The sequence below is a fragment of the Manis javanica genome, chromosome 7, assembly GCF_040802235.1.
Source record: "Manis javanica isolate MJ-LG chromosome 7, MJ_LKY, whole genome shotgun sequence".
Taxonomy (NCBI): Eukaryota; Metazoa; Chordata; class Mammalia; order Pholidota; family Manidae; genus Manis; species Manis javanica.
In genome coordinates, this window is record NC_133162.1 from 49,715,472 (window position 1) to 49,732,152 (window position 16,681).

The window sequence follows — 16,681 nt, forward strand, 5'->3', positions numbered from 1 at the left end:
AAGTTGGGGCTTAGTGTTGTTGTTGTCATTTGTTTCTATATATTCCTTGATCTCTATTTTGATTTGTTCATTGATCCATTGATTATTTAGTAGCATGTTGTTAAGCCTCCATGTGTTTGTGAGCCTTTTTGTTTTCTTTGTAGAATTTATTTCTACTTTCATACCTTTGTGGTCTGAAAAATTGGTTGGTAGAATTTCAATATTGTGGAATTTACTGAGGCTCTTTTTGTGAGCTAGTATGTGGTCTATTCTAGAGAATGTTCCATGTGCACTTGAGAAGAATGTATATCCTGTTGCTTTTGGATGTAAAGTTCTATAGATGTCTATTAGGTCCATCTGTTCTAGTGTGTTGTTCAGTGCCTGTGTGTCTTTACTTATTTTCTGCCCGGTGGATCTATCCTTTGGGGTGAGTGGTGTGTTGAAGTCTCCTACAATGAATGCATTGCAGTCTATTTCCCTCTTTAGTTCTGTTAGTATTTGCTTCACATATGCTGGTGCTCCTGTATTGGGTGCATATATATTTAGAATGGTTATATCCTCTTGTTGGACTAAGCCCTTTATCATTATGTAGTGGCCTTCTTTATCTCTTGTTACTTTCTTTGTTTTGAAGTCTATTTTGTCTGATATTAGTACTGCAACCCCTGCTTTCTTCTCACTGTTGTTTGCCTGAAATATGTTTTTCCATCCCTTGACTTTTAGTCTATGCTTATCTTTGGGTTTAAGGTGAGTTTCTTGTAAGCAGCATATAGATGGGTCTTGCTTTTTTATCCATTCTATTACTCTATGTCTTTTGATTGGTGCATTAAGTCCATTTACATTTAGGGTGACTATTGAAAGATATGTACTTATTGCCATTGCAGGCTTTAGATTTGTGGTTACCAAAGGTTCAAGGTTAGCTTCTTTAGTATCTTACTGCCTAACTTAGCTCGCTTATTGAGCTGTTATATACACTGTCTGGAGAGTCTTTTCTTCTCTCCCTTCTTATTCCTCCTCCTCCCTTCTTCATATGTTGTGTGTTTTGTTCTGTGCTCTTTTTAGGGGTGCTCCCATCTAGAGCAGTCCCTGTAGGATGCCCTGTAGAGGTGGTTTGTGGAAAGCAAATTCCCTCAGCTTTTGCTTGTCTGGGAATTGTTTGATCCCACCATCATATTTAAATGATAGTCGTGCTGGATACAGTATCCTTGGTTCAAGGCCCTTCTGTTTCATTGCATTAAGTATATCATGCCATTCTCTTCTGGCCTGTAGGGTTTCTGTTGAGAAGTCTGATGTTAGCCTGATTGGTTTTCCTTTATAGGTGACCTTTTTCTCTCTAGCTGCCTTTAAAACTCTTTCCTTGTCCTTGATCCTTGCCATTTTAATTATTATGTGTCTTGGTGTTGTCCTCCTTGGATCCTTTCTGTTGGGGGTTCTGTATAATTCCATGGTCTGTTCGATTATTTCCTCCCCCAGTTTGGGGAAGTTTTCAGCAATTATTTCTTCAAAGACCCTTTCTATCCCTTTTCCTCTTTCTTCCTCTTCTGGTATCCCTATAATACGAATGTTTTTCCTTTTGTATTGGTCACATATTTCTCTTAGTGTTGTTTCATTCCTGGAGATCCTTTTATCTCTCTCTATGTCAGCTTCTATACGTTCCTGTTCTCTGGCTTCTATTCCTTCAATGGCCTCTTGCATCTTATCCATTCTGCTTATAAATCCTTCCAGGGATTGTTTCACTTCTGTGATCTCTTTCCTGACATCTGTGATCTCCTTCCGGACTTCATCCCACTGCTCTTGCATTTTTCTCTGCATCTCATCCCACTGCTCTTGCATTTTTCTCTGCATCTCATCCCATTGCTCTTGCATTTTTTTCTGCATCTCTGTCAGCATGTTCATGATTTTTATTTTGAATTCTTTTTCAGGAGGACTAGTTAGGTCTGTCTCCTTCTCAGGTGTTGTCTCTGTGATCTTTGTCTGCCTGTAGTTTTGCCTTTTCATGGTGATAGAGATAGTCTGCAGAGCTGGTACAAGTGACCGCTGGAAGAGCTTCCCTTCTTGTTGGTTTGTAGCCTTTTCCTGGGAGAATAGCGACCTCTAGTGGCTTGTGCTGGGCAGCTGTGCGCAGACAGGGCTTCTGCTTCCTGCCCAGTTGCTTTGGGGTTTATCTCCACTGTTGCTGTGGGCTTGGCCTGGCTGGGGCTGTTCCTCCAAAATGGTGGAGCCCCGTTAGAGGGGGAGCAGCCAGGAGACTATTTATCTCCGTAAGGGGCCTCTGTGCTCCCTGCTGCCCAGGGGGTTAGAGTGCCCAGAGATCCCCAGATTCCCTGCTTCTGGTCTAAGTGACCTGTCCTGCCCCTTTAAGATTTCCAAAAAGCACTCTCCAAACCAAAACAACAACAGCAACAATGAGAGAGGGAACAGAAAGGAAAAAAAAAAGAAAAAACACGCGATTTTTTTTTTTTTCCTCAGGTGCCGGTCCCAGGCACCCGCGCACTGGTCCTGCTGCCCTGTCTCCCTAGCACCAGGGTCCCTGTCCTTTCAAGGCTTCCAAAAAGCACCCACCCACCGGTCCCGCAGGGAAGGAACGCTCAATATTCTTTGTCCTCAGGCACTGGTCCCACGCACCCGCTCACCAGTCCTGCCGCCCTGCCTCCCTAGCACCGGGGTCCCTGTCCCTTCAAGGCTTCCAAAAAGCACTTGGCAAAAAGAGAGAAAAAAAAGGGGAAAAACGCGCGATTTCTTCCGTCCTCAGGTGCTGGTCTCAGGCACCCACCCACCGGTCCCACAGGGAAAAATGCGGGATATTCTTTGTCCTCAGGTGCCGGTCCCAGGCACCCGCTCACCAGTCCCGCCGCCCTGCCTCCCTAGCACCGGGGTCCCTGTCCCTTTTAGGCTTCCAAAAAGCACTCGCAGAAAAGAGAAAAAAAAAAGGGGAAAAACGCGCGATTTCCTCTGTCCTCAAGTGCCGGTCTCAGGCACCCGCCCACCGGTCCCGCAGGGAAAAACGGGGGATATTCTTTGTCCTCAGGCGCCGGTCCCAGCCACCCGCTCACCAGTCCCGCCACCGTGCCTCCCTAGCACTGGGGTCCCCGTCCCTTCAAGGCTTCCAAAAAGCGCTTGCCATAAAGAGAAAAAAAAAAAGGGGAAAAACGCGCGACCTCCTCCGTCCTCAGGCACCGGTCTCAGGCACCCGCCCCCAGGTCTCGCAGGGAGAAACGCGGGATATTCTTTGTCCTCCGGCGCTGTTCCCAGGCACCTCCTCACCGGTCCCGCCACCCTGCCTCCCCAGCAACGGGGGCCCGTCCCTCTAAGGCTTCCAAAAAGCGCTCGCCAAAAAAAAAAACTGCTCCGGTTTCTCTCCACCCGCCGGGAGCCGGGGGGAGGGGCGCTCGGGTCCCGCCGGGCTGGGGCTTGTATCTTACCCCCTTCACAAGGCGCTGGGTTCTTGCAGGTGTGGATGTGGTCTGGATGTTGTCCTGTGTCCTGTGGTCTCTATTTTAGGAAGATTTTTCTTTGTTATATTTTCATAGCTCTATGTGTTTTTGGGAGGAGATTTCCACTGCTCTACTCACGCCGCCATCTTGGCTCCCGCCTCTGTTTATATTTTTGATATATTAAAAACACACCAATTTCCTAAATGCCTCTGGGCTTATTAAAAAGAAAACGACACAAATGCTACTATTAAATTATATAAACTCTAGAGGTAAAAACAAGAATTCTTCTTTTAGAAATATTATCCAATATGCATAGACTGCATATATTTTAGAAGTTTATAAAACATATTATCTTGAATGTTGATTTCTAGCTACCTAACTACTTGAGTAATACTTAATACTAATTGATTAGGAATTCTCTAATATTCATAAAATTTTTAAAAATAGCAATTGTGGCTTACTTTTACTAATAAAATACTATTTATATGTTCCATCCAGGTTTATGGATAGGGAAAGTAACAGTTATATGATTTATCTGAGAACTGAGTTTCTATGAAAAAGTCACAGCTAAATAAAGTAGAACAATTTTATGGAAAGAGACAACTACTACAGATGACATACAAATTTAAGTACAGAATCTGCTACTACGCAACTGGATAATATTTTTCAACTCATTTCTCTTCCCTGGGACTCAGTTTCCTTATCTGCAAAATAATTTCAGTTCTGGAGCTTATAAGAATATAAGAATTATAATGCCCTTCTATTTCTGTATAGTTTATTACTTATGGAATATATTTACTCCAAACATTTTACTTGATGCCTGCCTAAGTTCTGGTAGGTAGCTAGGTGAATATTTTTACCTGTCTTTCCCCACAATATTGTGAAAAGTCTTGAGGGCCAGGTTAATACTTATGACATTAGTCATAAGAACCATTTACTAAGTCCCTAACATATTCTAGATGTCATTGTTTATAGCTATAACTCTGTAAGAAAACCCCTAATAGGTTTATCATTTATCATGTGGTCAAATTGGGGTGTAGAATGCTTAAGTGCCTTGCTACAAAGTTAGCACTTGGCTGATCGGGAGTTTGAATGAAGGTCTGTATGACACCTGTTTTTCCATTTTTCCTATTATGCCACTCTTCTCTTTTTATCTTCCTTAAGAAATAATGAAAATCATTGAAAATGTTTAAGAAATAATATAAACATCAATATGTTAAGTAGTAGAATAAGCATAAGGAAATACAATAGTAAAGAGAAGTTGAAAAGATCAATTGTGCTGTTAATATAGTCTTAGAAGAATATGAAAGTGGAAAGGAAAATTTCATAAGTGAAATTAATTTCTACCTTCTAGAAGTAGAAATTTGAAAAATGTGTACATATAGGTAAAAAAGAAAATGCAAGGTCAATGTTGTAAAATTTTGATCCCACAAAACCATTATTTATCTCTTGACCATTTCTGTTAACAACTATAAAAAACATTTATCATGTGTATGTCCCTCCTTTCAGGGAACTTATAGTCTAGGGAAAGGAGACCAATAAAACACAAATAAATGTGCACAAATTATTAGACTACAAAAGAGAACAATGTGAATGTCTTGAGGGAAGAACTGGTAACATATTCTGAAATTTTTAAAGACTAATTACAGCTGGTAAAGAAAGATGTATGATATGAATTTGACTTGGAGACATGATTAATTTTGAACCAACAAAGATGGGTAAAGGAAAGAATGTGAACAAAATAACTAATGGGCAATAACCCAAGATATTTACCTGCAACAGCAATAGCTTAGTCTGGCTTAGGGTACAGTACCTGAAAGGACATAAGATGAAATGATGTTGAAAAGCTAGTTGCGGTGGCCCCTGTGAACTAGTGATTCCTCTCTGAGATATACACTCAAGAAAAAAGTACACCAAAAAGACTATTTTGTCTATTCATAATAGTCAAAAATAGAATGCTTCCCAAAAGATTATCAATAAAAAACATAAATAAATGTTGTATCTCTGCACAGTGAACACTATGTGTATAGAGCAATGAGAATAAGCAGACTATAAATTCCATGCAACAATATAGATATTTTTCAAATACACAAACATTGGACATAAAAAATAAGACACAAGAGTACACATACTACTTATTATTCCATTTTTATAAGGTTCAAAAACAGGAAAATCTATAGTTTTAGAAATCAAGATAATTTTTCTTGGGAGACAGTGACTAGACTAGAACACAAGGAAGCCTCTGGGGTGCTGGTAATCGTTTAGTTTCTTGATTTGGGTGCTAGGCACATGGATTCACTCAGTTTGTGAAAATATTGCCAACTGTACATTTATGATTTGGACATTTTTATATATGAATATTCTACTTTAACAAATTTAATGGTGGTATTTGAGAAATTGATATTTTTTTCTACTAAGGAGACATGGAAGGTTTTTTTATTTCAGCTTAAAAATTGCACAAGCCTATCAAAGTCAGAAAGATTGAATCAAGTGGTACCAAGAGAAAAGGATTGAAAATGAAAGAGAAAATTAAGACCTGAATTTGTATAGTAATAATGTGAATACACAGGAGGAGATAGGTGAGATAAAAGTATTAGAGAACAAACTTTATGTCTAACAGAATGGGACAGATAAAGAAAAGGGGAGAATTGTTTTTTGTAATGAGATTTCAAGACAAGCTAGCAGGCAGTGCTACTGAGAAACAAAAATCAGGAGAATAAAGGATTTGGCAAGTGTTGACAAACTGTAGTCAGCAGGACAAATCTGGCCCACCGATTGTTTTTCTAAAGCCTAAGAGCTAAGGATGGTTTTTAAATTTTTAAATAGTTGAAAAAAATTCAGAATAGATGTAATCAGAATAATTATTTGTGATATGTGAAAATTACATGAAATTCAAGTTTTGGTGTCCACTTAAAGTTGCTCCCACGTTATAGCAGTAGCAGAGTTGAATAATGCAATAGTGTGGCACAGTACGGCCTGAAAAGCACAATTGTTTACTATTTTGCTTTTTACAGAAAAAATTCCACTAACTCTTGTTTTAGAGCTAAAATTGTAAATGATACATCTACACTTGGAAATGTCTGGTAGGCTAATGGGAAAATACAACTTTCATTGTAAAAAGGATGGCATTAGAAATAGAGCTCTGAGGATCACTGCATAGAGTGCAGATTTAAATCTGTGTAACAATTGGTTTTTAATAATACATCAGAATTTTTAAAGTGTATTCGTATGCATTTGATATCTCAGACAATTTGTGAGGTGAATGTCATTGTCCCTAGTTTAAAAATGAGAAAACTTAGATGGTAAAAGATATGTGCCTACACTTTGCAAGTAATTGCATTCAAAGGTAGAAGGTGATAGAGAAATCCCATCAAGGAGAATGAGGATAGTTTGGTATATTGAGGGCAATATTGCTCCATATTTGTTGGCATGGTGATAGAACAAAATTTCTATAGCTGAAGATTCTAGATTTGCACTCTGGTTCTACCATTGATTAACACTGTAATCTTGAATAAATAAATTAACTTCTGAGAACTGAGTTTCATAATCAATAAAATTAGAATACTAATGTACTAACTTCATAGGGCTGCTATGAAGATTGAAATCTAAATAAATATATGTAAGGTGCCTAAAAAAAGTATCTGGCAAATATAAATGTTAGCTATTTTCACTCACTTTGGCAATAGATTCCAAATTTAGGTACAATATAGTCTCATCTGGATAGGAGCAATTCAAAAAGCCTTTGTTAGCTATTTATATCAAGGTTCTACTCTGTAGGTTTGAACAACAGCTGAGACATACAGCCTGCTGACAACAATATCAGAGATTCCACTTACCTGATTTGTCTTAAGCTTTGTGGCTCAATTTCTTTGCTACTCCTGCAGAAAATAATCCAATTAGGAACTTATATCCAGAATTTCTAAATACCAAGTATTCTCTTAAGTCCTATTTTGTAATTTTCATAGAGACTGAAACTGATTGATAACATGTAATAAGTTATTCACAGAAGCACTAAAAATCTTCTGTAAAGGTGTCAGTCATTAACTTAATGATTTGGGGTGGTTGTTCCTCCTATGGAAAAGAGTCAGAATTCTCTAGAACTTTTAATTTTGTAAACTATTGCCCAACTTTTGCCCGTATCTTGTCAGAAGTAAACACCTGCCAATTGTAATTCACCATGTGAGTTGAGATGTTATTAAGGAAATCGAGTGCAACGATGAGATTGCTGTCTGTGACAGGGTCAGTCTCAATGTTACCCAATAATCAACTCTGTTCCCTGCACAGCAGGTGGGTAGCAGTTGCAATTACTGGCATTTTGTGTCTGGGGAAACTTAGACAGGAGGGTTAAGTGACTACTTCAAGGTCGTATTGGAAATCAGTGGCATCCTGAGGAAAAGAACTTGAAAGAACACTCCTTGAATAGTCTTAACTTCATTGTGAAGATAGTGAATAATTTTCTCTGGTAGACCAGTGTACACTTACGAATTATTTATTAGATCCAGAGTCATGGACTTATTCTCTCTAAGACAAATACCTTAAAAAGAGGTCCCAAATGAATCTACTTACAGCTATTATCCTTTGAAAGTTTAACCAGTATTTTTTTTATGAAAATGGAGAGAATGATAACAACTAGTAGTCAAGACGGGGAAAACTCATTTCTATTTTGAGCTAGTTTAATGGCTAGTAGCTTATAATTTACTTAATGTGCTTGCATAGTACTGATCTCAGGCATCAGTGGCGCTGTCTTTGTTTCCGTGCTTTGCCATATGCCAGCAGTAGTAAAAGTTGCTCTTCTTTTAACAAATCACATAGGCATTATTTCCTGAGAAAAGAAACCACAAACTAGAGATTCCCAAGGAAGAGTCGCCTGTATAGCTCATCAGCTAAAATCCTAGTCTCACAATTTAATTCTTTGAATAAAATAAATAAGGAAAATATAAGTGTTAAGCACTACATAAATGTATTTTGATAGTTTTCTTAAATGAACAGGAAATAATTGTTATTGATTGAGCATTTAGTATATGTCAAGCATTATACTAAGGAATTTAAAAGAAACTTCAAATTAGAAAGCCTCATTGCTTGTTTTCGTTACTAGGTTAGAACTGAAGCATGGATAATTAATCTGAGATTCTACATAATAACAAGTAATTTGAAACCCTGAGTTAGGCTTATAATAAATAGATAGCAAATGGCAGATACTTGATATTGGTTCTTTGAGTTTTATTTTTTGGTTTGATTTCTCATTGTAATTCTTTCATTCATATTTTCTTCACTGTGTATGATTGATTCACTCATGTATTTAAGCTTCTCTCTACTGTACACTATTGATTTTTCTACTGTACACTGTATTTAAGCTTTTCTCTATTCTATACTGTGTGTTTTCAGTGTTCTGAACCTAATATACAGAGTATTTCAAAGGCTTGTGGGGTAACTTATTCTTATTTACCTATCTACAGGCATCCTAAAGACTAGCATCTGGATATACATAGACATTGTAGTTGTCATATATTCTATATGAATAATCAAATAAGTAAACTTCACTAATATGATTTACCCCTTTTAAGTGCTCCCTTTTAGACCTATGTACTCATTCTACCAGTAGAATATATATGGATTCCTTTTTTGGCAATACAATTACATAAACTGTCTTTGAAATTTTATGGCCTTGATATTGTCAAATCATTTATTTCAAAGTTCTTTTTTATTTCACAAAACGTCATAGGTCAAATGTGCTAAGGTTGTGAAAATGGTAGGTTAGAGGTATAGATGGTTTTCTAACCATCACACATTTTAAATTGCAAGTGGAAAGTGCAAGTTACATACTGTTCAAAATATGACATATGCAAAAAATGATATTATGCCAACACATTAAACTTACTGTGCACGGGCAAACAGCACCTCAAAACTTAAGATGCTATTTAGGGAAGGTTGCCTTAATAAACCCTCCCATAACATTTTCACTCTTCCCTCCAAATAGTTCATCTACATATACACACCTGAATCTGTTTATATATACAAAATACATAGACATCCTTATGATTTTATATTTGTGCTCATCTATACAAATGTACCATGGAGATATTGTGGGTTTAGTTCCAGACCACTGCAATAAAGTAAAAATTACAATAAAACAAGTCAAAAGAATAGTTTGGTTTCCCAGTGCACATAAAATTTATATTTACACTACACTGTAGTTGATTTAGTATACAATAGCATTATGTCTAAAAATGTACATATCTTAATTTAAAAATAATTTGTTACTAAAAATGCTAATCACTCTTTGAGCTTTCAGTGAGTCATAATCTTTTTTTCTGGTAGAGGGTCTCTCCTCAATGTTTACAGCTGCTGACCGGTGAGGGTGATGGCTGCTGAAAGTCATAGTGGCTGTGGCCATTCTCTCATAAGCCAGCAGTGAAGAATGCCTCATTGATCGACTCTTCTTTTCATGAGGTATTTATCTGCAGCATACAGTGTTGTTTGAGACCCTTTTACCCACAGATAACTTCTTCCAAAACTGGCGTCAATCTTCTCAAATCCCGCAGCTGCTTTATCAACTAAATTTACTTAATATTCTACATACTTTCTTGTCATTTTAACAATTTTCACAGCATCCTCACCAGAAGTAGATTCCGTCCAGGAAACCACTTTCTTTGCTCATCCATAATAAGCAATTTCTCATCCATTCAAGTTTGACAATGAGATTGCAGCAGTTCAGTCACATCTTCAGGCTCTACTTCTCATTCTAGTTCTGTTTCTATTTCCACTTCTGTAGTTGCTTCCTCCACTGAAGTCTTGAACCCCTCAAAGTCATCCATGAGGGTTGGAATCAACTTCTTCTGTGAATGTTATATTTTGAGCTCTTCCCATGCATAATGAATGTTTTTAATGGCATCTAGAGTGCTGAATTCATCTTTTCCAGAATGTTTACAATTCATTTTGCTCAGATCCATCACAGGAATCCCTACCTATGGTAGCTATGTCTTATCAAGGATATTTCTTCAATAATAAGACTTGAAAGTCAGAATACTCCTTGATCCTTGGGCTGCAGAGTGAATGTTGTGTTAGCAGGCATGGAAACACCATTCACCTTCTACCTCTCCATCAGAGATGTTGGGTGGCCATGTGTGTTATCAATGAGAAGGAATATGTTGAAAGGAATCTTTTATTTCCTGAGCAGTAGTCTCAGCAGTGGGCTTAAAATATTCAGTAAACCATGCTGTAAACCCACGTACTGACATCCAGCCTTTGTTGCCTCATTAGGAGCACAGGCAGAGTAGATTCAGCGTAATTCTTAAGGGCCCTAGGATTTACAGAATGGCCAATAAGTATTGGCTTCAACTTAAAGTCACCATGTGCATTAGCCTCTAACAAGACAGTCAGCCTCTCCTCTGAAGCTTTGAAGCCAGGCATTGACTACTCTCTAGTTATGAAAGTCCTAGATGGCATTCTTCTTCCAATAAAAGGCTGTATTGTCTACACTGAAAAATCTTCTGTTTTATGTAACCACCTTGATTACTGATCTTAGCGAGATCTTCTGGGTGACTTGTTGCAGCTTCTACATCAGCATGTACTGCTTCACTTGTTCTTTTATGTTATAGAAATGGTTTATTTTCTTCAAGAAAATTTCCTAGCTTTCAATTTCTTCTGCAGATGACTCACGTCTCTCAGCCTTCACAGAATTTTAGAAAATTAGGGTCTTGCTGTGGATTAGCCTTTGGTTAAGGGAGTGTTATGGCTGGTTTGACCTTTTATTCATACCAGTAAAACTTTCTCTGTATCAGCATAAGGCTATTTCACATTCTTATCATGTGTGTTTTCTCTGGAGTACCACCGCTTTTGATTTCCTTCAAGAACTTTTCCTTTGCATTCACTACATAGCTAACTGTTTGGCACAAAGTGTTTAGCTTTTAGTCTATCTTGACTTTTGACATGCTTTCCTCACAAAGCTTTATCATTTCTAGCTTTTGATTTAAGGTGATAGATATGTAACTACTCCTTTCACTTGAACATTTACAGGCCATTGTAAGGTTAGTAACTGGCCCAATTTCAGTATTGTTGTAGAAATAAGGAATAGGGAATCCTGAGGAGAAGGAGAGAGATGGGGGAACAGCTGATTAGTGGAGCAGTCAAAAGATGTACAACACTTACATATTAAGTTCACTGTCTTACATAGGTAAGGTTCATAGGGCCCCAAAATAAACAGTAGTAACATCAAAGATCACTGATCATAGATCACCATAACAAATATAATAGTAATGTAAACATTTGAAATATTGTGAGAATTACCAAAATGTGACACAGAGACACAAAGTGGGCAAATGCAGTTGGAAATGCACTGATAGACTTGCTCAAAAATGGCACTGATAGACTTGCTCAATGTAGGATTGCCACAAACCTTCAGTGTATAAAAATAATGCAATATCTATGATACACAGTAAAGTGAAGTTCAATAAAATAATGTATGCCTATATAGATATGGTTTATAAATGTACACTCTTACTGTTACCTAACATATTTGATGTCTGTCTAAGTATCTGTCTGAATACGTATACATACATAGGTAGACCTAGTCTAATTTCAAGATAAATTTTGTTATACATCTACCTCTTGAAACTCAATAGTACAGTTAAATAAAGTATATACTTTTCTAACACTTGTGATCTATTACATAAAGTTTTAAGCAATTTAAAATTCTACTACATTGGAAATTTGAGAAATCCCACACTTATATTTTGAGTAAATATATCAGATTCTAAATTATACTTTGTTATCCTCAAACTTAACATTGTAGTTCTATAACAAAAATTATAACTCGGTACAATTTTCATGAAAAATTAAATCTGGAACAATTTGATTATTTTGCTTAAAAAACATTATACCATGTCTCTGTTTCTAAATTAACAAGTTCTATGAACATCTTATAATTGACCACTTCTTCCTAAAATGTTTTTTGACGTAGGACAATTATAAATCTAATTATCTCATGTTTTAGGCTAAGATGACACAATTGCCTGAGGCAGAAAAGGAAAAGATTGCTGAGCAAGTTGCTGATTTCAAGAAAGTAAAGAGTAAACTAGATGCTGAGATTGAAATATGGGATGATACAAGCAACGATATCATTGTTCTGGCCAAGAAGATGTGTATGATCATGATGGAGATGACAGACTTCACAAGGTAATTATGTGGAAAATTATGTGTAATATTTGTAATTATTAGAATCATTTGTTGTATTAGTGAAACATCTAATTTCTCTGAGTGGCAGGTGGTAGAAATCAAGTGGTAGGAGAAAAGCAAATCAATTAGAAAATTGTAGGTGTATAGTACTAGAGGTTTTTCTAAACAAATATGTCAGAGTTTCTCATGAACTCTCAAGGAATAATTATAGAAATCAGTTTACAACTTCACCCCTTCAGAAATCTTCCCTGTGTGTCATACTAGCATATTACTACAAAGAAATTGGTAAATCAAGTTATGATTTTTCTTGGAGCTATCTGAATGGTTGATTTCTATAGCTATGTAATTTTAGTTATATTGACTTATTACCAAGATTACTGATATATTTTGCTAATGAGATAGTAGATATATTTGAAAAAGCAATGATTTAATGATGTGCTTGAATAATACATTAAAGGTATATTCTAAAAGTAATAAAATGTTTATTATAGCTTCAAAGTATTATTTTATAAAGCTAGCCAAAGAGCAGTGAAATACATAGTATTTGCACTACCAGTTAATAAAATATACAAAACTCTTTAACATTTAAAATAATTTAGACTTGATGTAATTGTAAAAGCCATAGAACAGAAGAATACTCAGAAGCAGACCTAGTATACTTAGGAAACCATTCATTTATATCACCTTAGATTATACACAAAAATAACTTTTAAATGAGGTAATGAAATAAGTGTAATTTTAGTTATAATAAATGGAAAAAATGTACATGAATCTTTTAGTCATGAGACTTAGAAATAAGCTTTCTAATCATATATAAGCTTTTTAAGCATTATAGACAAAGGAAGAACTCATAAAAATGATTAAGTTTAACTACATTTACAATTCTGTACATTAATAGAATATTGTAAACAATATTGAGACATAGATGGATAATTGGGTAAACATTTATAACAAAAATAATGGAATGAAAGGTGAAATCATTTATATACAAAAATACTTACGGACATAAAAAATTAAAAAAACATATATCCTAGTAGATATGGACAAAATAAACAATATGGACAATGAACAAAAGATATGAGCAGATAATTCACTAATTTCTACCCAAAAGACATGACCCATAAATATGAAAATATTTAACCTAAAAAAAATTTAAGTATCTTTTAAATATATAAAATTGGCAAAAACTTTAAAAATAGTCTTATGTTAGGTATGGTGATGAAAAAACATATTAGTATAAGCCTATGGTAATTTGGCTATATATATAATCTAAAAACTTTTAATCTATTCTATATCTATGTATCTAATTGTATATATATATATGTCTATATTATATATGTGTAGAGATATATGTGTAGAGATATATATATAATTTCTTAAGGGATACCTTTATCTTTTTGATGTTCTTTTTAAAAATGTTTTAACTGAAATATATTTCACATATAACATATACATTTAAAGTGTTAAGAATGTTAATTTGATACATTTATTCATTGAAATATGATTGCATTGTAGTGATAATTAACACCTCTATCACATTACATAATTATCCTTTTTTGTAGTTAAAATAATTAAGTTCTAGTCACTTAACAAGTGTGATGATTAAACGATATTGTTGTATGTATTCACTGTACTGTGCATTAGATTTCCAGGGCTTATTTACTAAACACTGTTAAGTTTTACCCTTAAACAACATCTGCCCTATCCCACTGATCCCTATCCTCTGGTTACTACCATTTTATTCTGTATTTTTATAAGTCTGGCTTTTAAAAATTTCAATAGATGTGATATTATACAGCACTTATTTTTCTCTGTCTTACCTTGCTTAGCATAATGTGCTCAAGGTCCATCCATGTTTTTGCAAATGGCAGAATATCCTCATTCCTCATGGCTGAATAATATTCCATTCTATGTATCTGTGTGTGTGTTATACACACACATATACACAAGTATATATTTATACACACACACACATATATTGCTTAGGTTACTTCCATATCTTAGTTATTGTGAATAATGCAGCAATAAATATAGGAGACCATATATCTCTTCAAATTCATTTGGATATATATCCAGAAATGAAATTGCTGGATCATATGGTAGACCTATTCTTCATTTTGTGAGCAACTGCCATATTGTTTTATGTAATGGTTGCACCTATTTACATTCCCACCAACAGTGTATAAAGGTTCCCTTTTCTCCACATCTATACCAGCACTTATTATCACTTGTCTTCTTGATGACAGCCATTCTAACAGGTATGAGATTATAGTTTTGATTTGCATTTTCCTGATGATTAGTGATATTGTGCAAGGAATACCTTTTAGATATCAGTTTTAGATATCAGTTTTGTTTGCCCATCTTTTCAAACCCTCTATCATAGCTTATAAATGCCTTATAATTTCCTTTCATACACAGAATAATTCATTTTTAGCCCATTGTTCAGTCTCTGAGAATATTCTGAGAAATCTCTCTTTCTTGTTCTCTACACATATATAATATGGGCACATATAACAGACATACATGTGCTTCTCTATAGAAAACAAAGCTATAACACAATGATATTGAGTACTGATTACATTTTAGTAGTTGGAGATTGTGGGTAAGTTAGTTACTTTTAACCTTCAGTTTCTATAATAAATACATATTCATTTTTAAAAATGCATCATTTGGTTATAAGTTAATTCTAGGATAGTGACAGTTGATCAAATTTAAGTCACTCCCTACAACGTTTCCTAAAAATTAAGACCAATAAAAGCACAAATAAAACTTTAAATTTTATCAGCATTCAACATTATTAAGATATAGATAATAGTGTGAATTATAAATTACTTTCAAATACAAAAATGTAAACCAAATTCCAACAGAGATACCGCTGGTATTCTGTCATTGCCATAAGCCTATGGGTGTGGAGAGTGGGGATTAAGAGAATTAAAACAACCAATGGAAATGGGAGAAGTGTGAACGGGTGATTGATAAAACAGAGAAAAAATTGGACAAAAATAAAAACACCTGGTACTAAGTGCTGAAATATTGAACATAGGTCTGGGACTTGGCATTTTACAAACTACTGAAGAGAGAAGTTAAAATGGAATGGGGCTGGAATTGGGAACTTTGGAGAATCTTCACTTTGGAGGGAAAAGGAAATATAGAAGGGAAACACTAAAGGTATGTACCAGTGGCTGAAAAGAAGAACCTAAGTAGGAAATACTCAGGAACCTAGAGAAAGGAAGTAAAGCCACATGTATGTCATCCTCTCCTTCTCTACCACCACCAATATGTAATCCATTAAGAAAAGTATCTTTTATAATAATTATGGAAGAGAGTGTTCTTGGTCTGAGAACTCTGCCTTGGAATAGGAAGATTCAGACTGATAGCATGCAAAGTGACTGTAAGAAGACGCAGAAAATGAGCCTACCTCTGGGCATATATGCAAAGGAAATGAAATAATTATCTCGAGGAGAGAGCCACACTCCCATGTTCATGGCAGCATTATTCACAAGAGTCAAGATGTGGAAACAACCTTAGTGTCCATAGACAGATGAATGGATAAAGAAAATGTACACATATACTATGGGATATTTTTCAGCCATAAGAAAAAATCTTGCCATCTGTGGCACATGGGTGAACCGGGAGGACATTATGTTAGGCAAAATATGCCAGACAGAAAGATTAATACTGGATGGTATCATTTATATGTGGAATCTTAAAAAAAAACAGACTCATAGAACAGAAAGTAGAATGATGAAGGGTGGGGTAAATGGGGAGATGGTCAAAGAATATAAACTTTCACTTATAAGATGCGTAAGCTCTGAGTATCTAATATACAGCATGATACTATAGCTAATACGACTGTACTTACTGCATACTTGAAATTTGCTAAGAGAATAGATCTTATACATTCTCACACAAAAAAAGAAAGTATGTGAAGTGATGGATGTGTTAATTAACTTGATTATAGAAATCATTTCATAATGTATACATATATCAAATCATCATTTTATGCACTTTAAATATATTATAATTATATTTGTGAATTTTGCCTCAGTAAAGCTGGGAAAAAAGTGAAAAATCAAAACAGTTCAGCTGATGAGACC

At 35.4% G+C, this 16,681-nt stretch overlaps 1 protein-coding gene across 6 annotated transcripts in view; it reads left to right on the forward strand.

Annotated features, from left to right (window-relative positions):
- The window catches only part of CTNNA3 (catenin alpha 3), a 1,703,691-nt gene that overhangs the window by 1,551,677 nt on the left and 135,333 nt on the right, over positions 1 to 16,681 (forward strand). For all 6 annotated transcript variants that reach the window (XM_073240982.1, XM_073240983.1, XM_073240981.1 and 3 more), the window contains one exon: positions 12,403 to 12,584. In XM_073240982.1, coding sequence (XP_073097083.1) covers positions 12,403 to 12,584 — 182 coding nt within the window. The remainder of the gene's footprint in view (positions 1 to 12,402; positions 12,585 to 16,681) is intronic.